Source organism: Ambystoma mexicanum, chromosome 1p, assembly GCF_040938575.1.
Source record: "Ambystoma mexicanum isolate Mex_15411 chromosome 1p, UKY_AmexF1_1, whole genome shotgun sequence".
Lineage (NCBI taxonomy): Eukaryota > Metazoa > Chordata > Amphibia > Caudata > Ambystomatidae > Ambystoma > Ambystoma mexicanum.
The window spans coordinates 402,615,548-402,639,044 of NC_090921.1; the positions used below are offsets into that span (position 1 = coordinate 402,615,548).

The 23,497-nt window shown below is 44.0% G+C and overlaps 1 protein-coding gene across 10 annotated transcripts in view; it reads right to left on the reverse strand.

Moving 5' to 3' along the window:
• EPS15L1 (epidermal growth factor receptor pathway substrate 15 like 1) overlaps positions 1–23,497 on the reverse strand; it is a 2,005,341-nt gene that overhangs the window by 1,410,533 nt on the left and 571,311 nt on the right. For 7 of the 10 annotated variants that reach the window (XM_069649173.1, XM_069649175.1, XM_069649172.1 and 4 more), the window contains 2 exons: positions 5,550–5,675; positions 3,874–3,933 (listed from right to left, as the gene is read on the reverse strand). In XM_069649173.1, the coding sequence (XP_069505274.1) occupies positions 3,874–3,933; positions 5,550–5,675 (186 nt within the window). The remainder of the gene's footprint in view (positions 1–3,873; positions 3,934–5,549; positions 5,676–23,497) is intronic. The other 3 variants (XM_069649176.1, XM_069649180.1, XM_069649181.1) reach the window with 2 other exon arrangements.

Sequence of the window (23,497 nt, forward strand, 5' to 3'; positions counted from 1 at the left end):
GGAAGGAAAACTGCAATTTTCTGTCACAGCTTCTGGTTAACAGCCGCCAACATGGCGTCAGCGTTGGCCTGGCACAGGTGGAGAGTGACGTTAGAGTACATTTTCTTCCCAAACACCTCCAAGCGCTTTTCCTCCTTGCCCAGGAGTGCAGACACCGAAGCCACTGAGTAGAATTGTGGCTTAGAGTATAGTGATGCTGCCACTATAACCGAGGAGTGTGGTTGGGGGAGCACCGACAATAGGAGGGTATCCCCTTCTGTTTGCCTGTACTTAGTGTTGAAACGCCTGTTGGTAGGCTGGTTAAAGTGTGGGTTGAGCAAATCATTTTTGGATAATGCTTTCACATCCTTTTGAAGTGGAATTCCAGTTCTAGTAGGAGGACGTAGCATAAGAACTTCAGCCAGTGCCCCCCCCACCTCCGGGTGTTCCACCTGTGGCTGCGGGATTCCTAGGTACTCAGTCAGGCCCGCCAGTCGCTCATGAAAAGCTTTGGCTGACGATGGGGTGTCCGGGTCTTCCTCCTAGTCTGTGTCCACTGTTGTGTCCTGCGGATCCGGAGGAGCCAGAGGAGTGCTGGTGTCATGACCGCAGCCTCCAAGGAGTCAGGTTTAGCCCAACTGCCTCGGAAGCTGGGTCACAACTTCATTTCCAGGCACCCATCGGCTCCCATAGGGGCCTTATGGACCTTGTCCTGGCGCCAGGCTCATAAGGGGACCCAGTCCCGGCACAGGACGTGCCGGGCTCATGATGTAAGGAATGGTGCTTGGGTGGACCTACCTGCTGCAGACCATGCTGCTCACTCACCTGCAGGATGAAATCCTCATCCATCCATGGCTGGAACTACTTTACCTTCTGGGTGTGGCCAGCACCGCTCCCTGGGACTGGATACTGGAACTATTCTGGAAGCTGGGACTTCTTACCTGGGCGAGGCTGCTGTGGAAGGAGACACCTAAGCACTCCAGTAAGCTATTTAAACCACGCCCGATCAGAGCAACGTGCTTCGCGTTATTCTGCAATAGCAGCAGGACGCTCACTGTGTCAGCTCCAGAGAATCTTCAACTTCTGCATCTGGGGAAGAGAAATCCGCAATCTTACCTTCCGAAATACCATCTTCGTCTCCAGCAGCATCTGAAAAGGGAAAAGAACACCAGGTTAGCACGAGATAAAAACCAGCGCAGCACTTACCCAGTCCATCGGTGCATCTCAAGCCACGGGCTGCAGCTTTCCATTTTTCCGGCACCCTGTGGAAGCAAAGACATTGGTTAGTAAACCTCCGTGAAACTTTCCTTACCTGCGCTGCATTCTTCTCGCCTCCGCCGACGCTGCTACTCGCATCTGCAAAACAAAAGGACATCATTAAGAAATACAAAACTCCATCTATACGCACGTGTTTTGGGCAGCGCTCATCTTTCTCATTCCTCGGTGCATTCCTCGACATCCATTTTTCTACCCAGCTGCTTCTGCGACCTGAAAAAGGAAAAGAGACATTAAGAAGTGCTTTTAACTTCGAATTGACATTTTCTACTTACTTGCCTGCAATACCTTCGCCATTCCATATTCAAGCAACCGCCGTTCGTGCTGCTAACAACGGCCTAGCTCCAAATCTTCATCCTCTGCAACCAAGAGGCTGGACAATTAACCAGTGAAGTAACTGGCTTCGGCGCCCCTGCACAGACGCATGATGGAGAGCTCCGCTTTCACCTACATAAGGTGAGCACATTTAGCCTACGAACTACTTGGGAGTACCAGGAAGGGGAGGCAGCTTACCCAGTCAGGCTTATATATCCATATTAACCCCTTGCTCTCATAATTGCAGACACCTCACCCTTCAGATCAAGATCTCAGTGAGGAAAGGGCCTTTCCAGGGTGGCATTCGAGGCCTGCGCGTGACCCTAGAAGACTCCGAGAACCCCCAGCCCAGACCTGCGCCTCCGAGGGATTCAGGTGAGCGTTACAGCTGGTCGCAGGCAACTGTGGCGTACTGATTATCAGTGCCGGAGACTGCTAAGGGCGCAAAGCCGGAGCTGCCATGATTGGTACAAGCATGGGAGCCAGGGGCTGAGCTGGGCTCAGAGGCGGTACTGTTGTGGGTGCTTGCGGCTGTACCGGAGGGAGCATGTCCCTGAGGATGGTACCCATCTATGGTGATCTCATGAGGACAAGGAACTTCTCGAAGAACCTGTCTTCACAAGCCGGAGGTCTGCCTGATGGGATAGGGAGAGGGTTAGGGCCCTGAGGCTGCTGTGTCCTGGGCATGCCCGGTCTCTCTAAATTGGGCGATGTGTATCTGCCCTGCGAAGTGGAGGGATAGGATGTGGACCTGGTGACAGGCGTTGTCCAATCCCACCTTGAAGCGCGCTCCGCTGCCTGATCTCTGAAGGGAAAGGGTGCCGGGATGGCCGCCATTTAATCTGGCCCAGTGGCCATATTGTTTTGCTCCATGCCACCTACCTGAGTCGTGGTACTTGCTGAGCTGGGATCGGCCTCTACCAGTATGCCGAACAGTGGTGGTTGCGAACTTCCGTGCACCTCGGGTCGTGGCGTGGTAGGCGGAGTGCCCTCAGCCATATTGCTGGTAGTGCTGCATGCAGGTGCCCCCTCAGACATGGGTCTGTTATTAGGGCATTAGGGTAACAGAGCCTTGCAGCCTCTCAGCGGTAGCACTGGTAGGAACTTGCGACCCCTCGGCCTGGGGATCGGTAGCTGGAGCAGCCTCTGTATTCCTGCTGGTTTTAGGACCTAAGAGGTCCCTCCCGCTTGGGCACTTCACCAGGAAGGACTCACCCTTGAGGGGTGCAGAGGAGAACAGGGCACCTACATTGGGCATGGTCTTCCATTTCATAAATGCTTTACGGTCCTCTGGAGGCGATATTTCAAAGAGCTCCTGCCACCTGGCTAGTCGATTCTTGAGCACACGTGAAGTCAAGGCATTGCACACGGTACAGCCGTCCCAGCCGTGGTCTGGGCCAAGGCACCGCAGGCAGAGAGCATGGGGGTCGAACGTTGGGAAGGGACCCTCGCTGAACACCTCCTGAAGCCTGCCGTCAAGCGCCATGGTGACAAAGAACAGCGCATAGAATAGAATAAAGAAGACTAGAATACTTCTCCGGGGAAGAGCGCGTGGAATTACAAGGCCGGAGGCCTAACCCAGGAGTGCTGGTGAAAGTGGTCCGTATCCATCGATGCGGAAAAGAGGACTGGGGGAGTAGCGCCGTTGGGCGGAGTCAGGGGGGCACATACTGCCAAGGCCGTGCCCCACGCGCATCTAAATTTTAAGGGGAAGATGATTTCTCTGGTGTAAAAGGTTCAGCGTCTCCCGTCCCTAGCGAGGGACGTTCCCATAACGTATAAAGGAAAAAGGGACGGGATGTAGGACTAAGTGGCCAAATGGGCTGCAACCCTGGTGGAGTCGTAACTAAATCACAACTGCCACCAGCATACTGCACACAACTAATGCAGGGTAGTGAAATAACTCACGGGCCAAAAAAGGGGTGCTTACTTAAAAAGTTACTATCCTAGGAGCCGTGTGCACCAACCAAGGACAAAATGGTAAAAGGTTTGCAGTAGCAGGGCTACTTCAAACGAAGTCCCACTGATTGAGCACAAAAATAACTAGGAAAACAAAGGAGAAAATGTTTAGGGGTTTCATAAAATGGCACAGCAGAACTACCAAAAATTGAATTCTGCTAAGATAGCTTCAACTCTTCCTGTGCTTTAACAAAATATTGCTTCACAACGGCATCATCTATAAGCATCATAAAAATGAAATCATCCACTTCAAAACATAAGCAGAGAAGAATACAACATAACCAGCACATCTAGATGGCCTAGCGAGGACTTTTTCTGAATATAAGTAGAAGAGGAAGCACTTACCACAGCAAACTCTTCTCGATCTAAGTGGCCATCCTGATCTATGTCACTGAGGTCCCAGACCTAAAGCAGAGAAACGGAAGGCGTGTTCAGATATCTAGTTCAGTCACCAAACTTAAGAACGCATGTCATTAAAAATTGCCTGCGGTTCAAACATCAATCACCGAATTAGTGGATCAATTTATAAAACACTTGCAGTCTTCAAAGATAGAAAGGCAGCATGACCAGACATTTGGTCATATAAACAAATAAAATATCACAAAAGGAAAGCATTCTAAAGAAGGTCAGAGAACGCATTCAAACTTTTGGTGCATTAATAGAGCAAATCTATACATTATAAAGAGTTATATTAGGAATGTAATTTAAGACCCCTTTTGGCTATTATTTCTAATTCCAACAAATTACTTAACAGGGATACAAATTGAAATGAAAGTAACATATTATTGACTCACAGTTTGTAGCTTCTAAATTCCCTGTAGATATGCAGTAATCATTTATTAGAAATAATTTACAACACCCCTAGGAATGGTCCTGGCCAGTGATGTTTCAAATGTGGGACTAGACTTTTGGATGCATTCAATTTGGTATGTTACCCCATTTAGGAATCACTACAATATTTTAATATACTTTGTAAAATGTATTGCTAATTGCCACAAATACATTGCCATTTGATTCTTAGACACCTTAAAGATTTAAAGACATTGGGCCTCATTCCGACTTGGGCGGTAAGGGATACCAGGCACCGGTAAGGAGACCAGTGCCGGTAAACCCTTAACGCCCAATTCCGAGGTCCCTTAGCAGGAGCCGCAAAGAACGTGTGGTCTGACCACACGTCCTTTACAGGTCCCGCTAAGGGACCAGGGCGCTAATAACGGGCCTGGTATTTGCATGCCCGTTATTAGCGCCTTCCCCATTCCCGTTGGACCCTATGGGGGCTCGAATGGGAATGGGAAATGGTTGGTTGAATGGGGACTTACCGGGTCCGCACATGTCGGAATGTCCCGGGAAGTCCCCATTAAAGCAGACCGGAGCCGGAATTGGAGGCAGCCATGGTGCCAATACCACCATGGCTACCTCCATTCTCAGAATGAGGCCCATTATCTCTGATACAATAAGGGGGTCTTTTGATGTTGCAAATTAGAACCTTCAGGTCTATTTGTGATTTAGATACATTCTAAAAAGTATTTTCAAAGCAGATTCTTCAAAATGTGCCCAGTACGTGGAAAATAGAGGATTGCACAATCCAATAATTGGCTGCAGAAAACTACATTCCGCAATATAATGTGCTGGAACCTGCACATTTTGGGTTGATGCTGGCACAGAGAATTCTTGAAGACAATCCTTGGAGAGTATTTACCGAAGTTCAAAGTGGAGCATTTAAAACATTATGCCTATCTTGCAATGCAGCATGAATTGCAGTGTCATTATTTGTGCATTGGTCCATCTCTGCCTAATCACAAATATTGTGTACATCCTCAGAATTGAATATGTGCTTGTGTTCTAGAACAGAAGGAGTTTTAACTCTTCCCGGAAGACTATCCTGGCATTTGCTTAAAACCTGCCATTATACCCTCTGCCAGATTTATAACCGGCAAGCAACAAAAAAGCAAGCCATCTAGTGAGGTGAGAACCCAAAAGACATCTGATCAAAGACAAAATGCAACGTATGGCACACTTACCCTTCCGAGGATGTCCAGAGGTAGTTTTGAGTTAATAAGGACCGGCTTCACTTTATCACCAGAAAGTAAACCATTTACAGGCACCAGGCTCTCAAAGATAACATCAAATTTAGCTTTCTCTTCTACCTAGTTGGTAAGAAATAGCCTGAATAAGAAAGTGTGCCTATAAATTACATTTATCAAGAAACCATTTAACTAGTCCCTAAATGTACAATTAAAACCAACTTTGGCTTCCAATGTACCAAGCTCTTTTACCTAGGAAATCGTATTCATTTAAGCCTGACAAATGAAGTAAACAGTACAAAGTTGTTTAAAGAATTCATGATTTGCTGCCACCATATGATAAGAAACACGAAGCATAGGAGGGAGGAAATAACTACACAGAACGAAATGGATCTCAAAGCATTTTGATTCCCACAATTGCATTCTACCTTACCATTATGCTGGTATTTTCCCAAGGGCGTACAAGCGATATGAAGTAGAGAAAGAGGAAGGCCAGGGGGGCTTGATAAATAATAGGGCAATAACATTCACAGGAGCACTATTCAGAAACGACATGCAGGAATTAGTTTGTTTGCATAGCATGCACAGTGAACTGGGAAAGATCTGAGATATGTGAGGAGTGAATTCATTGCTGGCGAGAGGCACGTGTATAAAGTCCTCCACATCATAATAAACTACCTCCCATTGTCTTATATTCTCCTTATGCATGATCCGGCGGGTGATGAGGCTTGAATGTGACTACATCATAGTAGGGGCATGCATCTATAGCCTGATCATTTCACAACAGACTAAAGTGACCAAATCTATTTTATAGGCACGGAAGCTTGGGAGGTCTGAGCAAAAATCAAAAGTGCAAATACTAAGAGTATAGATTTCTTGCTTTGTTTGGTGGTTACTGGTGTGAATTTCAGCCACTACAACTTTCTAAAAGTCATATTTTAGGGTAAGTCCTACAACTATATTCAATTCTGGTACAATTTCAGCGCTACAGGTTTGAGGCCCAAGTACTCCTATTTTAAGTGTCTTCTGTTATTTGCACTACTATCCAAAAGAAAGTCCCCTTTCCCAGTTATTTCTCTTGTCTCTCTGGCCCCCAAGTTAAGGAAAGCAATAATTGTGGTTGCTTTTGCTCCTGATTATTTGTTCTGTTTGATTGATATTTTTCCAATCCTGCAATCTTAATAGAATGTAACTAATATAGCTAGATTTGGTGGCACTAGAAATTGCCAAACACATGCCATCTCATGCCCAATCACCTATTTTAAAAATGCTATGGGCTTCTGAAGAGCGTATTTTCTATAAACGGTTGGGTTCTGTAAGGGATGCATGATATCACAAGTATAACACTGACACAAAAGGTACCATTTGTAAAACCTTTATTCAATTTTCGAAGGTTTGTAAAAACTCCTACTTTGCCCTGCAGCTACGATGGGAGTAGTCTACCATCAAAAAATAAACAAAACAGTCCTAGTTGAGTCAGTCAAATCAAAATGGCCTACACTAACAAAGCCTAATGCCTGCCCTATCTCTTGTACAAAAAGTGTGTAAAGGAGAATATGTATGCAAAGGAAAATCAGTGTTAGAATATAAAGAATAAATGTGGCCGAGTCAGCGCTCCTCCCCACATTAGACAGCACGGAGTAAGGCAGTCCCGGTAGACGGGATGACACCCTCTGGCTCAGGCTCTTTAAACAAAGGCAGTTCAAAACCTGAATCGAGGCCCGCCTGGCCTTCTACCTTAATGTCTCTCCAGATTTCAAAACGCAGTTCAACAAAAAGTTCATATCAGTCTCCCTCGATCGGGCCCGGACCTCTCAAAGCAACAAGTTCACGCATGTCTCCCTCAGTCGGGCTCAGACCTTTGAAACACAGCACTTTCAGGGGTTTCCTTCCCCCAGCTTAATTCATATCCTTTAGGGGTGCCCTTTCCCTAACTTATCACACTACTGGTCTCCCTCATTCGGCCTCAGACCTTTTTTTCTGATGTCTAAGACTTTCGAATCTGCATGGTTTTTACTATAGGCCTCCGCAGGACCACTTTGACTTTCCTTTCGACTCACACTCTTGAGTTATTTTCCCTAGTGTCTCTTGGTCTGAGTAGTTCGAGGTCATAAGCACAAAAGGTTAACATTCACCTTTTAACTCCCCCCCTCCATTTTCCGAGGGTTAATTTTGATCACTTTGCTTCTTATAGTTCATTCACTTTATCGCTTCATAACAAAAACATTTCACAGAGACTGTCGAATGAGCTACTTCCTTTCGCCAGACTACTCTGCTACTCAGTATCACTGGTTTCACATCCATCAGTAATTCAAAAGTTCACCACAGGTCTGCCTTCCTTCGCGTCTCATCCCCACGTAGGCAGCCTTCAATTGCGCAGTATACTGTTGAAACCTCTATCTTTGCTTAAGACACACCAGTCTTTCATGTCGCTCGCCAACTCAATAGCTGTGTGCATTCCTTTCTTGTCTTTGCAGTTTTAATTCACGAGTCAAGGTTAATACCACAGGCTTGACCTCGCCTCACCAACTCTGCCATTACCCGGGAGGGTCGCTGACGTCCTTGAAACACAATGCAGTCTTCTTGTCTGTGATATGGCCTTCTCCACATGTCTTTCATGGCCTTTGAGGCAATGGCCTTCTACAGGGTACTCCTGGCGTCCTCTACCCTTTGCTCTCGTCCCTCTGTCCGTCGCTCTGCTCCAGTAGGTTTGCCTTCGCCCGAAGTTCTGCTCTTGCTTGTGTTCCACCTTGCTCAAAGTGTGTCTCTATGTTCCACCTTTTATCCGTGTGGGGAGAGCGAATTGGTATCAGATGCATGTACTTATACTCAAGTGCCTGACTTTGCCTGACATGATTAGCGGGACATGTCCAATGAGATATGTAAGGGTTAGCCTCTTTACTCTAAGTCGCCCTCTTCCTCGGCCCAGTGTTTGTGTGAAAAAGGTAGGGTGTTGGGACGTGGGTCATGGGTATGGGTATGGGAAAGGGGGTATACCGTGTCTCATTATGGGCCGCCTCAGCCTCACTCCCCGAAGACCCCTCACCCAGGTGATACTCCCTCACTGGTCCACCCCCAAGGTCTGGATCCAAAGGCAATGGCCGTGTCCTGGCCATCTGATAGAGAGATACCCAGGGACTAGTAGGTGAGACACCCTTTGGTTTCTCACAGTTCCAAATTGCAAAGCCAGAGCTATCCCATTTCACATTTTCTTCTTGCAATACGTCACTCATCTAAAGGAATGGATCAAATTGAAGATTAAAATCGTCTGATAATATATTATAAACATTTTCTTTTTAAACCCAAGAATTTTACCCGTTATAGAGAGAAATTTTTCTGCCAATGAAACAAGTATTAGGAGGGACTCCAAAGCCCCAGTGCCATATGGACGAATGTAGTTTTTCACTAATAAAATGTTATCCCATGAGCTACCTTTAGGCTCTATATATCTGGGGTCTAAGTTTGCAAGGTAGCAAATACAGTATTCAAACAACCGCTAACCCAGGTCATTATTCCCCACTTGGACGCCCCCTACTACGCTTGTCTGTCGAACAGCTGAAATGTGGTAGTTGTAATAGCCTTCAATAAACAGTGAGTCACAAGTCCAAGTTTCCATACATAAAGATACCTTTTTGTAATCAAAGCAGATCATTCTTCATCATTAGAATTTTGTGCCAATCCCACTACGTTAAATTATGCAATAGACATTTTTCCCCAATGTATTCATGAAACAAGCCTTTTGCCTATTAGTCAAGGGAAAAATATTCTCCAGGTCCGATTTTGACAGGTAGCTTTAACCGAGTTGAAAGGGTACATTTGCTTCTCCAATCGGGACCCCTGCTTATGTCGGAGCGATCATCGTGTATTGCAATATTTGGAAGTTAAGAAGGTTCAATATTTGACAGAATGAGATGTCACAGAATTTAGCCTTTGCAATTAAGACCCTGTAGGGACAGTGTAATAACCGAGGTAAAATAAGTATAGAGGGAAACAATAGTAGTTTATTTTATTATCAGTCCGTGATAAGGAAAGACCCAAATAACAGCTGGGGCCTGCAAGAATGTGACAGTTGAATTGTCATTTGACTGATGTCACGGCTGCGGTGCGCAAGGATGACTCACGCAGGGAAACTTAATGCGAGTCATCTCGCGCACTGAATATACTACATACAATCCCCCTTATGGATAGCATAATAACATGACTATGTACATAGATAATTATATGGAGAGAAATATAAGTCAGAAAAATGAGCTTAGGCATATGAGGTACTATAATTGGTAACTTGAACATATGAACTAAACATGTCTTACATTGATGCCAAGAAGAATAGCATATTGAGGCAACACATATGAGCTAAACATTTATATTAGAAATGTAAGATGCACACGTCTTACTCATTATTCCGGGATGAATAACATCATTGATACATTTCGTAATCATTACATTTCATTGGTCTTTTCCTCATGTAGTGTCCCTACCCTTGTCCTGACCATTCTCCACAGATGGCATGTCTTTCACTACATTCTCTGATCACCAGAGGTTAACCCATCCTAAATTTCTTTTTCACTTGTAAAGGAACCTCCTTTTACCATTCATCCCACCACCTCATCGGATGTAATGTTACTCCTGTTACTATCTCATCCTTCAGGGCATTTCATGACCTTTTTTATCCTTACTGTTTCACTGCCTTTTAATCCTTGTTCCTTACTCGTATCTCTTACCCTGACACTTTCGTGCTGATTTATTAACCAATCCGTAATAATATCACAACCCATATCTCTAATCATGCAAAATGGTGATATGCCCGTTAATACATGTGGTGTATCGCGATGTGCCATCAACATGCCGTGTATGCCTTTTTTCCATTCCAGCCCAATAGCAAAAGACAGTTGTAAACATTGATTAGGCGATTGTGCGTTCCACTAAGCCGTTTGATTTTGGATTATACAAAGCTGTACGATGGATTTCAATTCCATGAAGTTCTAATTATTGCTTAATTTCATTCAATACAAACTTAACGCCATTGTCAGATATTACCACTTTGGGTTAACCTTCCCTGGCAAACACCTTTTCCAAAAATTCAATTACAGCTCCTGTTGATGTGTTACCTACAAACTCAACTTCAAGCCACCTGGAAGTTTAGTCAACTACCACTATCGCAAACCTATTCTCTTGCCCAAGTCTGCACATGGGACCCATAAAATCTATTGCAATCTTCTCCCAAGGCCTCTCAGGAATGTCCATACTGCCAGTCTCCACATTCTGTGTTTTCAAAGTTTTGTCACTTACATAACATGGAATACCATGTCCCACCTCAACTTCTACCATAGAATCCATTCCTGGCCACCAAAACATTGACCTCAATCTTTTTTTGGTTAGACCTATTCCCAAATGACCATTGGGTGCTCTCCTGGTAAATTCACCCCTCCAAACTGCTCAACTCATCTCTGAATTTGTATTAGGGACTATTTTTTTGCTTCACTTGTGCGCCAACCTTGCTCCATTCCTACAACAGCCTCTCTCATCTCTTGATCTTCTTTCACACCTTCTAACCACTCCTTTTTAGAAAAAAAAAATCACAGACTCAACTCTTAATGTGTGCAATCCACTCATCTCCTACAACATCCAGAGGCACCACCCCTTCATGGGTGCTCTAGATAAACAATCCGCCACCAGATTGCATTTCCCTGAAATATACTCGACAGTGAAATTGTAACTCTGTAATGCTGCTAGCCAACTAGCAATTCTAGGAGTTGTTAGACCTGATCCTTTTGTAAAGAACACATGTGCAAAAGGGATTGTGGTTGCTACAGATTTTGTAGGGTATGCCCCAGATGTAAGTCTTAAAATATACTGAAGCCGAATAACATGTAAGGCTTCCACGTTCAATGGTCGAGTATCTTGATTCTGTGTCAGATAGAGTTCTCAATGCAAAAGCCACAGGCACTTCTCTGCCTCTCCTAACTTGGCTTAAGAACGCCACCAACCCTGATGCACAAGCATCCACTGAAACAATAGTTTCCGCCAAAGGGTCAAATCTATACAAAGTGGGTGCATTAGCAATTCCTGCCTTAAAAACTCTGAAAGCAGTTTCTTCCTCCATACCCCACCCGAGTTCCTTCCTCTCCTTAACCCCTTAAGTACCAAGGATGAGATTGCTCGTCCTAGAAGCATGGGGAATACCAGAAGGAATATTTTTCCTGGCCGTTAAGGGTTAAGCAAAGCTCTAAGCAGTTGGCTTTTTACTGCCAGATTCCCCACGAATTTGTAATAAAACTCAATTAACCCCAAGAAGGATTTCAGCTCATCGTTGGTAGGTGATTGCACCTCCACAATAGCATCCACCATTTCCGTGCGTGGAATCATGCCCTCTTTGGTGAGTCTATGCCCAAAATACGATATTTGATTTACTTTAAATTAGCACTTGCATAACTTGACCGTCAAACCAGCCTTTTCCAGTCTCCTTAATACTTAATACAGTTTGGCAACTTGTTCACCTTGCGTTCTTTGCCCCAATTAGTATGTCATCCTGAAAGCACTTCACACCCAGTATGTCTCATAACATATCCTCCATAATCTTTTGAAATACGGTGGATGTTGATGCTAACCCAAAAGGCATCCTTTGAAATTGGTAAGCACCCATCGGGGTGATGGAAGCCTTTAAGGGCAGAGATGAAGTCTGTAAGCATGTCCAGACATTTGGTCGACTGAAAACTGGTCGAAAGACATTTGGTCGAAAACCAAATGGTGAAATATATATATATATATATATATATATATATATATATATATATATATATATATATATATATATATATATATATATATATATATATATATTTATTTTTCGGGCTTTCGTTTTTAAAAAAAAGGGGTTTTTAGAAAAAAAGGGGGTTGGGGGACCCCCCCCAAAAAAAAGGGTGAAAATAAAAAAACAAAAAAAATTCGACCATTTGGTTTTCGACCAAATTGGTATTTGTCTGGTCGACCAATTTTTTTCGACCAAATGTCTGGTAACCGTCTAAGTCAATCTGGTAATATGTTGATGAAAGATCCAGAGTAGTGTACCATTCCACTTCTTCCATGGTTATTAGCATCTCATTGATTTTAGGTAACGGGTGTCTATTTACCAACAAAGATTTATTAAGGTCCCTTAAGGCCACACATAGTCTAATACGACCATCTGGGCGTTGAGTGACCGCAATTGGTGACAACCATTCACCGCTTACAATTGGTTATATTATGCCCTGCTCGCATAGACCCCGAAGTTCCTCCATGACTTTCTCTCTCACACCCAATGGATTATTGCGTACTTAATACACTGACAGTGTGGTATGGGCAGACAATTCAATCGTATGGCAGTACCCTTTGAGTTTACCTATGCCCTGTCCAAATACCTTCTTGAACCCGATTCCCACCTCTTTGGCAAATGTTTCCTCCCTGTTTGCCTCTACTGCTCTGATCTGCATCTGTTTGCCTGGATGTAACTCAAGGCCCAATTTCCCTTGATGCCAACAACCCAATAAACAGTCACCTTTGGCAGTCACGTACATTTTTGCTCTTATGTTCTTAGCACCCTAAGCAATATCACCCCACACAAAACCTTTGATATCAATCCTCCCCCCACCTTATACTCTTGGCATGATGTCTGTATTGAGTAATGTATGGCATGTGTTGCCCCTGATTCCTTGTATTTACCTTTCATAATTATGATGTATGAGATCCAGAATTGGCTAATGCTTTCACTAGACACCACACCACTACAATTTCCACTTCCGGAGGCACATACTCATCTTCATCATCATTCTGTAGGCCTCCCATAATATATACAATTTTGTTTGCACACTCACTTCTCGCTTCACCTACAAATTGTACAACTTTGTCTCCATGGTTTTGTTGTTAAATTTACACAACCTACTGAAACGCCCCATCTTGCCACAACGTCTACATTTCACTCTCATGGCCGGGCATTCCTTGGGATTCATTGCGGGTTTCTCTAATCCGCACCTAGTGCACTGTCCCTTTCGGTTATCATGTACATATGCATTATTCCCGCCAGACAAAATTGGTCTACTCCCTCCATTATGACCACTACCCATTTTGGTGCGTTTTTTCACTAAACATACTTTAGATTCATTGCTAGCACACATATTTTCTTCTTCGTTATCTACAATAGCATGTACACTCCTTGTTATTATTCTTGTTTAAACACATGCTAGTTAATTCCATCCCCTTGGCTATTGCAAGTGTATCCAGTAAAGGAGGATTCTTTGCCTGCCACATCCTTTCTTGAATTTTGGGGTTAGATGTATGCATTATGAGTTGATCTCTTATATACTCACCTTCATTAACCGTAAATTCACACAATGACAATAGTACTCTTAAATCAGCTACAAATGAGTCCACTGCGCCCCCCACTCCCTGTCTTCTTGAGAATAACGCGTACCTCTATACGACTATATTGATCTGCTTGCCAAAGTGTACTTGTAATTTTTTCATTGCAATTGAATACAACCCTTCCCCATCTCTCCTCCCACCATCAGGCTATTTTTTTGATAATGCATACTGCTTCTGCTCCCAGGCAACACATTAATGTTGAATACGCCATCTCATCCGAGTATCTTTCTCCACCCAATGCCACAAAATAAAATGTAAAAACATCTCTCCAATCTTCCCAGGGTATTAAAGGTTTCCCATGAATAGCAAAAAATGGGGGCTCTAGATTTTGCATGGTGTTATGACTAAAGACTGAACAAGATTCGCAGCAGTCACCTGAGAAGAATGTCTTGCCACTGTCATAGTTCTATGGATGAGGATGATCTCCAGAAATGAAAATAGTTCTCTATAGGCGCCAACTCTAGGTCCCAGCTATCTACAGACAGTGGTTCCCCCCACTGTCACTTCCAGATGGTGCTGGGATAGTCTCTCACTCCATGAAAGATCACTCAGGAAAGGCCAGTGCTAGCAATCCGGGTCGATTCCGACAAAATTGATCCTTGGGTTTTAATATTTTGCGGACCACAGGGTAAATCCACAAAGAAGAAGATCACCTCTTATTGTTCACCATGTATTTCACACTGACCACTCCGACCTTCCTGAATGCTTAATAGAATGCCCAGGAATCCACAATAAACATAGGATAAAAAGAAATGTCTGCTTTTAATCACCACCGCGGGTGCTGTGGTTATAGAAAATGACGTCTACAGAATATGGAGTGTTCTCCTATAACTGCCACCAGGGTAGTTGAACGTTGTTCATATGAAGCTCCACTTGCACCAGCGTGAGAGACGTACGCCAGAATGGGTTTAATTTAGCCCCTCACCTTCCGGTAACTTCCGCTCCACCAGTCCTTCTCCCGGTTTCCTCTGCATAAAGCGATTGCCAACCCTTAAATCTTGTGCCAACTCCTTTCATCTGCTGGCATACCACTGGCGAAATTCCGCCTTGCTGTCCCTCAAACAGCTGCTTCGAGTTACGGAGAACCATGGCCTGCAACACCAACTGCACTGCTTCAAACCCAGCACACTCAGCTGCAGCGCAGCGTGCACCTTGTGGATGCCATGAAGTGTGACTCAGTGACATGGGCCGCAAGAAGCAGATCCGGACGGGCTGACTGATCCTAGGTGCAAGCGGTGCCAGCGGGGTCTTCCTCCTCGATCCTCACCTCATTGCCATTTTAATAACCAAGGTAAGACAAGTTTAGAGTGGAACAATAGTAGTTTATTATCCATGATAAGGAAAGACCCTATTAACAGCCAGGGCCAGCAAGAATGTGACAGTTGAAATATCATTTGACTGTGACGACACAGCATCGGTGCACGAGGATGACTTGCGCAAGAAAGCTCAGCGCAAGTCATCTCACGCACCGAAGATACTACAGACAGACTGGATATGATAAACTGATTTAAGCTAGTAGTCTCAAAATTCAATCTTCAAAACCTGAGGGGACAATAGACAGAAGTCTATTGAAAGCAACTCCAGAGCCAATGATTTGCTTACCAGATGCAGCTCAATATAGTCAGGCCCCACTGAATGTGGGTTATTAGATCTTGAGGCACTAACTATGCTATCCCTAATCTCAGAACAACATCCCTTCATAGTTTGAAACTAGTATATAGTCTTGTTTATCTATGAATTTTGGCCTTTCCACAGTTTGAGGGTGTTATAAAACCAGCACCCTCTCCATGATAGTTTTGTTACAGGGTGTAGTTCTAGATGGTTAAACTGAGGAATTGGGAGCGTCCCAGTCTACTGTGCTGCTGGTAGAAGTGTAAAGTGGAAGTAACAGGAGTCATAGCGGAGAAAAACAAATGGTTGGTCTCCCAGGGAATCCCATGAACAGATAAAGTAGAGTGCAAGCACAGTGACACCAGGCGCCTCACACAAAAAACAAACATAATTGCTTGCATTCTGAAAGTAGTGCCGTATGGTTTATAGACCAGTAGGTAAGTATTGGGTACACTTTCCCACATAATCAGTTGGCTAGTAAACAAGTTATTACACAAGTTTGTATGTTTCAACTAAAGATGTAAGACTGTAGATATTTGTCATTTCCAACTGATACACATATGACTGGCATATATTAAGCCTGATTGTCCTTGTGAAACGGGTTTGCCCAACTGACATGAGTTTCGAGCAACCGCTCTTCTTCAGGGCTGAACCGGTAGCTGCTTTCTCAAACTTCAATTGATTATTTGCCTGATATGCAATAATGTGTAGAAATGCTGCCTGTTGGGCGTTATGGAAGATAGCCGCGACATACATCAGTAGCCTTGTAATGTTTGTGGGGAATTGCCGTAAAGCTCCCCCACTGTAAATTAGTCTGTTTGTGGCGATCACTGCATTGGACGGCCAGGAGGGGGAGGGGGGCAAATAGGGTGGGGGGGGATGGGCAATATTAATATTACTGCAATCCACTAATATTCAGATTCAGTAGCATCTATTTCGTGCTGCTTCTCCGACAGGGTGGTGGTGCGATAGCCACATACTTCTAGATGGAATACAAGAGTGTTGGCTGGTCTGAAAAAATGTAACTATGAACATTTACTGTCATGGTGATACAGATTATCTTAGTCATTGCTCTCCATCCTTCACAAATCACTGGGACAGTCTGCATCCACATTGAAATGTTTTGGAAACTTTTATAGATGTGTCCCTCCACGTGCAAGCCCCACACCATCACGTCAAACTACCACACACAGATCCAATGTTTTTTCTTGCCTAAGGTGGTTGTAGCGGATGCTTGAGTGGAGATATGAAGGAGGGAGAGAAAAGATTGGGAGAACCTGAATCACCATTAAGGTAATTTTTCATGTCTGTCTTCCTGCTGCCTCCCCCCTCCATCCTTCAATGCAAAGGATGGGGGAGACTGCATATACCAGAGACCATCAGGGAAACAGGTTGCGAATCACCACTTGACCAAAAAAAGCATCTCTTCTGAAAGATTCATCTTGTTAAGGCAGTTATTTTACCACCCTCTGTTGAGCATGCTAGAACAATTAACCTTAGGGGGAAGGCTAAAATACCTGACAAGAAAGGGAAGCAACATTTTATCAAATTCGGTAGCATGGGCAGAGCGACAAGACTGATCTCACAGGTAGGGGTAGCAGGTCAACACCGAGGTACAATCAGGCCACACACATAAATCTATCGAATACACCACACGGATATGCTGAAAAATATATACTTCAATAAAGTCACACATAGAAAACTATCAGGTCAAATAAGTACTTTAGAGGATAGTACACAGTATTAAACAAAACCACGTATATTTATAAAAACAGTAATGCCACTACAAGAACTCTCTCAAACCCAATGTTGATATGTGGGCCTTCTAACTGAGGTGAGCACCAAACATAAAATAAAAAAGGGGGTGGGGAGAACCAGGAAACCATAAACCATAGCAAGCAGGTAGGCATCCAGTACTTTCCAAAACTAAGTGCACAACCCTAAAGACACATCCCTAAAGACACATCCCAACCCTAATACGTGTGAAAGACCGTAGACCTTGTGCACCTAGCACATACCGCAGGCTATGAGATAAAAAGAAGGGGAATAATGTTCCCCTGAGGGAAAATTGGATTTACATTCCCTAGTACCAAGTTTCCAAGGGAAGGATACTTTTTATCCTTTCTACAATCCCCAATGTGAGATCAGCACACTCCACCTCATGTGGAGTGCTGAGGGGATTCACTGTATTCCCTTTCTAACTGCTACCGTAACATTTCTGTTACAGAGACACGCATACCTTTATGGCTGGTGGCAGAGGACGTGTTATACCGACTTTTATATGATTTTTACTGCCAGAATGATAGCTGTATTCTTTAACGCCACTTTCCATGTGCTTGTCCTTTCTTGGTCCTGCTTCGGCCGTCCTGGGATGGGGAGGTCCTGGTTTGGTTTTTGTCTCCGGCGGGAATCTTTTATGTAGCCTGTCAAGGCTCCAGATTTACTGAAGACAGGAAACTAGGAAGGAGTCTGAAACTTCTCAGTCCGTCATCTTCTGGCAGCCTGCCTGGAACCAGAAAGGACAGCTAGCCACAAAGTTTGAATTTAGCATGTGTGCTGATTTGCTGGGTTCGTGGATAAATTACCTGGATATGGAAGACAAGTCGACCACTGGAGCTGAATCCGAAGAAAAGACGCCTGTAGATGATTCCAGCAACCGGAGATGCCTGCTGTGTAACTGCTGCCAGTGCTGACCCCTTCTTCCATGTGAGAGAGGAGTCTAATGGGACCAATCAACTTGTAGAAGACCTGCAGTTCAAGTCATCCCACAACGAGCTGTGACCTGCTTGGGCTGCAAACCTCCCTGGGAACTCAAGGCTTAGTGCTGTGCAAGGTCTTCCTGTGAACAAATCTAGCTGAAACTTCAGTAGAGCCTGCTGGATCTCCAGAAGCAAGATTCCACCGCTCACCAGAGTGTTGGACCGAGATAGTGAGGTGAATCGATCAGACAACGACCGTTCGTCATCTGGTATCATGAAAAGGGCACTGCGAGAAGCACTGAAGATTCCTCAGCTGGGAGTCTTTCCTCTCGACTTCTGCTGCAATATCCCATCCTTTCTTTCATCACAATGACCGAGAATCCAGAGAACGGGTCCTGTGCAGCTGCATCGTAGAGGGGTCTGTCTGCAAGCTCTTCTTCACTGCTGAGGTACTGTTTGGCTTGAGGTAATACTTAACTAAAGTCTTTGTTACACTCCTATGTGGCTAGGGTGATGATTCGTGTTGTTGGGAGTATGCCTATACTGTTCGCACAGGCCTAGCACTGGGATGCATGTAGGAAGCCTTCTACAAAGTCCCTGGACACTTCCAACTACTCTAAAGTCGGTTACTTGTTAGCTGAGAAATCCTCTGGAACTCTGCCTTTCCTGCAGTTGAGCCTTATCTTGATGTGCATACAGCTGGCCACTGGATCACCAGTGTCCCCGTCCTGCCTCTTAGAAAACTCATGCCTTAGATTAAGGAAGGACTGCTAAAGTAGAAGGCCATTGTGAATCAAATATAACAAGTGTTGCAAAGTACTTACTTGCTATGTGTTGGTGCTGTAATTGAAAATCCCTGAAATAGAATAAGTTACAAGTTTTACCAAGTTATTATTTACCTGTGAATTGCTTACTGCCATTCTGAAAGTCTAGTAATGTGGTTTTACTCACCTTGAATTGCATACTATTCTAAATGTGCTATATACTTCGGTTTACTTACCTGAAGTATTATGTTGGTTTTTATATTGTGTTTATGATTTTTACTTACGTTTCCAAATAATTCTCTTTATCTGTGTATATATCAAATAAAACATTTTTTTAACAATATTTCAGTGTATAAGTGTTTCTTTGGACCATATGTATGCTACAAGTTCTTTGTACCTTCCTACAGCCCTCTCTCCCTCCTAAAATAAGGCTGGCTTCTCTGCCAGTACCTATTTGTATTTATTTATTTATTTAGATCATGCCATATTGGCCCTTAGGCATAAAGGTGCCCACAAAAAACAAACAACTACAGCAATAGCATATTCGCCAAAGTTCTGTGACCAAAAAATGTAGGATTTTTTCAAGTTTCAAAAATAACACTTAGCATACCAATGACATCACAGGAACTTACAAAACATACAGAACGCATCAAACAGCACATCATGGAAAGATGCTCAAATGTTTAAAATGTATAATTGTGAATGGTAAGTTAACACCAAATTCAATTACCTAACTTCACAGAAAATAATCACACAGAGCTGGTAGGCAACGTTTGCCACTGCTCTGTAGAAGCAGCATGGACAGTGCATATTTATTCCTGCAGTGCAGGTTGAACACTGAACAACATGGAGATTGATACCCTCCCTAGTCTGATAGGCAGATGCTGTGTGATGGTGGTATGCTCTGCCACTTGCCTTCACTGGTGGGTTACCTAAAGTATGCCCGGCAAGAGTGCAGGGCAGAGTCGTGTAGCTGTCAGGTCAATGCATTGATCTGAGCCTGTCACTCAAATGTACCCGCCCACCGCACAGACAGATTAATTGTCTTGGAGTCACAAATGTCCTGCCACTGTAAAAAGCAGTAGGATCTGTCAACCAAATCTGTAGGTGGTAGGACTGCTTAAAAAGCAGTAGCCTACTGCCTAAATCAGTAGGGTTGGCAAGTATGCAATAATAGCAGTAACTCAAAAACAACATAACAAATACATGGGACATACATGGGATCACATACAGATACATCTTCAGTAAAAACAGACAGTGTAAGCCCAAAGGAACTGGGCTAAAGGTACAGTCATCCATAAGAAACAACAGTAAGCTTAGGGCCATACCAAGAAGGAGTACAGGAGGCTACTCTGTATAATTAGATCTTCTGAAGATGAATCAACATGTGATGGCATTTACAATCAACTTCATTCAGATGGGACATTAGTGAAGTTATTACAGTTAGCCTAAAACAGTGGATGGTTACTATGCCCAAAGCCGATCAGTATGCAGAGCCTATTCACGTGTGAGCACCATTGAGCAATGTTAAGTTTCTGTAGGACCTTAAAGGCCATAACCTTGTTCCTGCGAGCTTCCTTGGGTTCAAACCATGATGGCGTCATGACATTAGCAATAATAAAGTTTATTTGGTCGAACACAGTTTCTCTTAAGAATTTATCGGAGATGGGGGGCATCTGTGTTTTCTTAAGTCGTAACCTTGCAGTGGACATACATTCGGTTTTACTTTGGTTATACTGGCCACTCAGTAATGACATCAGTCTTGGGTGCTTTCCTGCAATGTGGAGGCAAGCTGTATAGGATTGTGTTTATCCTTAAACTACCGCACTCGTGGCAAGGTGTTGCTGCTTGTCCTCATCCATTAAAGGTTTCACCATATTCAAGGCATTCAGCTCGGTCTGACAGGTTTTACCTGTCAAATGAGAAATTATATCGTGCCTCCTGTCGCAATGAATATATGTATATTGGCCTACCCAAGCTGCTTGTAAGTCGCTTGCGAAGAAATCCGTGTTGCACGGTCCTGACCTTAAAATCAATGTAAGCCGCCATTTTAGGTCAATCCGCCATTTTAGGTCCGCTTTGTAAAGTCACCCTGTGAGTTAAAATGATGTCATTCCAAAATACAACATGGCCGTCTTGACCTCTGTATGTAGCTAATATGTAACTTGCCTCCAGGCCACTTGTTGAGGTCGTGAACTGAGACCTTGTCCTTCGTTGACCTGTGTGTAAAGGATTACTCGTGCAATGAAACTAATCCGCGAGCATATGTTAAGAACAATGTACTCAAATACTGAACGTAGAACCCTTGTTTAACTACAATGTATTTATGTTTGAGAAGACCTACATGGAAAATCCCAGAATACACAGTTGCCGTATAGGCTTGTTGACATATGTATTAAAAGCAAACCAGTTATATGCGGATGTGCGAGACTTGTCATGAACCCTAGATCGGTGATGTATTAGCGGAATATTAACCCGAAGTGGGGCTGGACATCGTGCTCACAAAGAGTATAAAAACCAATGCATTCTAATGTACAGTGTCTCTCACTGAACACACTGAACCACGCTGGAGTTTGTTGTGTTGCACTAAGGGCCGATATGTTATGACTTGATGGTCGTGAAGATTATGGGGCCTCTGTCCACAAGTTCTGCTCAGAAAGATACAAATAACTTCCTGAGCAATCCTTGAGGCCACATGTTTTTTGAGTGCCGAAGAACGCCAGGAACCAGAAACACCGGTTACCCCTCGACCGCTGTAAAGCAAGCAATGGGTCAGTACAATGGCAAACAATAGACTGAATAACGAGGTAACAAATATCAAGGGGCTTACCAAGGGTCTGGGGAATGAAGAACAAAGATGAGAATGGATGTGTTCCATGGGGCTGCAGAGTGTAGCAAGCAGCAGTGGATAGGCGTTGATTGTTGTAGAAATAGGTACTGCAAGACCTGTATGGAAAGGGTACTCCAGCAAGTAACAGAAGAGGAAATCCGAAAACAGTCTGTTAAGAGTTCCAAGGTCGAAAGCTAGCCAAGTTCGTCGTAACCAGGGGATAATCCAAAGGAGTCCAAAAATACAGTTCAAAGGTCCTGAAACAGCAGAGCAAAACAATATCCAAGGGCTTGACAGAGGAATCCAAGAAAACAGTCCGTAGTCCAGGTTCAAGATGTGGAGACAGGAAGACGCCGAACAGTGCCTGATTGGGTCAGCTGTGAAGCACTGAATGAGCGTTCCCTCTCCGGTTTTAAAGGGGCCTATGAATGTCACATGACCCATCACGTGACTGATGATGTAGCACGTTTCCTTGTCACATGACCCAAGTTTTCAAAACGCTGCATGGGTCTTTCTGAGGGCGGCACGAAGCAAAGCAAAAAGCCGGCGTCTCTGTCGACTGTCTCCAAGACGCCAGGGCAACTGCCAACGTTGCAATGGGTGGATATGACCATAGCGCGTTAGATGTCCTCGTGTGTGCCGCTGCCGTGCTGCTTGAGGGAGTGAGGACATGAGGTCAGAAGAGGAAGGCAGATCAGAACCTGAGATGGAGGGCTTGGTGACTGCACGGGTGTTCGTGTGCGTAAGGTGACCAGTGGACGGTGTAACACGCTAGCCATCTGATTTTGCTCTGTTCTTAGTAACTGGATTCAGTATAAAATAAAGTACTTTGTTATGTTCCTTTGTAACCCTTGTTCGGTGTATTTCCTTTTGGGGTACTCGGCCTCGATATTTTGATTTTGTTTTCACATACCCTCAGCATCTAAACAGTGCTTCCCTGGGTCCACTGACTGGGTTTGATAGTTGGACCTTTATGCCGGTTCACCGTAATCCAGCAGAGGGGTTTGGCAGCACATATTAACCGAATTCGTATTAAGATACAAATCAGTTTGACATGCATTATCTACTTTAACTGGAAGCACATATTGTGCAGATTTATCCTATAAATCATCATGGAAATGTGTGCATTCATGAAAATCCAAACGTTTTTTTTCTTTAACTAGGTTCCACGTGGGCTCAATGTTATTAAATTACCCACAATTAGTCTTCCCCAATTCCAAACAGGACTGTGGAGGGGATTTTGGGAGTGTTTAAGATCTCCAGCAGATTGTGAGAACATGGACAGCAGCACCACATCTAGATGGTCAATGCTTCCAAACTGCAACTCTTTGTTCCGAATAACTTTGGTCTCCTTATTTGGGCTGACCCTCCACGTCACTATCATTAAAGGAACATGTTTTTATCTCCTGATAAAACTAAAACCTAAACCTAGAGTGGTACAGGCCTATTCTAAGAGTTGGAGGTTCTGTATTGCCCAAGGGATAATCTAGTAAAGACTTACTTAGGGGGACTTTAGAAAAACAGTTCCAACGCCATAAATGTAGACTTCGTAGAGGTTCTCAACAGTTGTAATGCCCTTTCACCTGTCACCTAGTAGAATAGATTAAAGCCATACAAAGGATGGAACCACAATCAACGTTAACA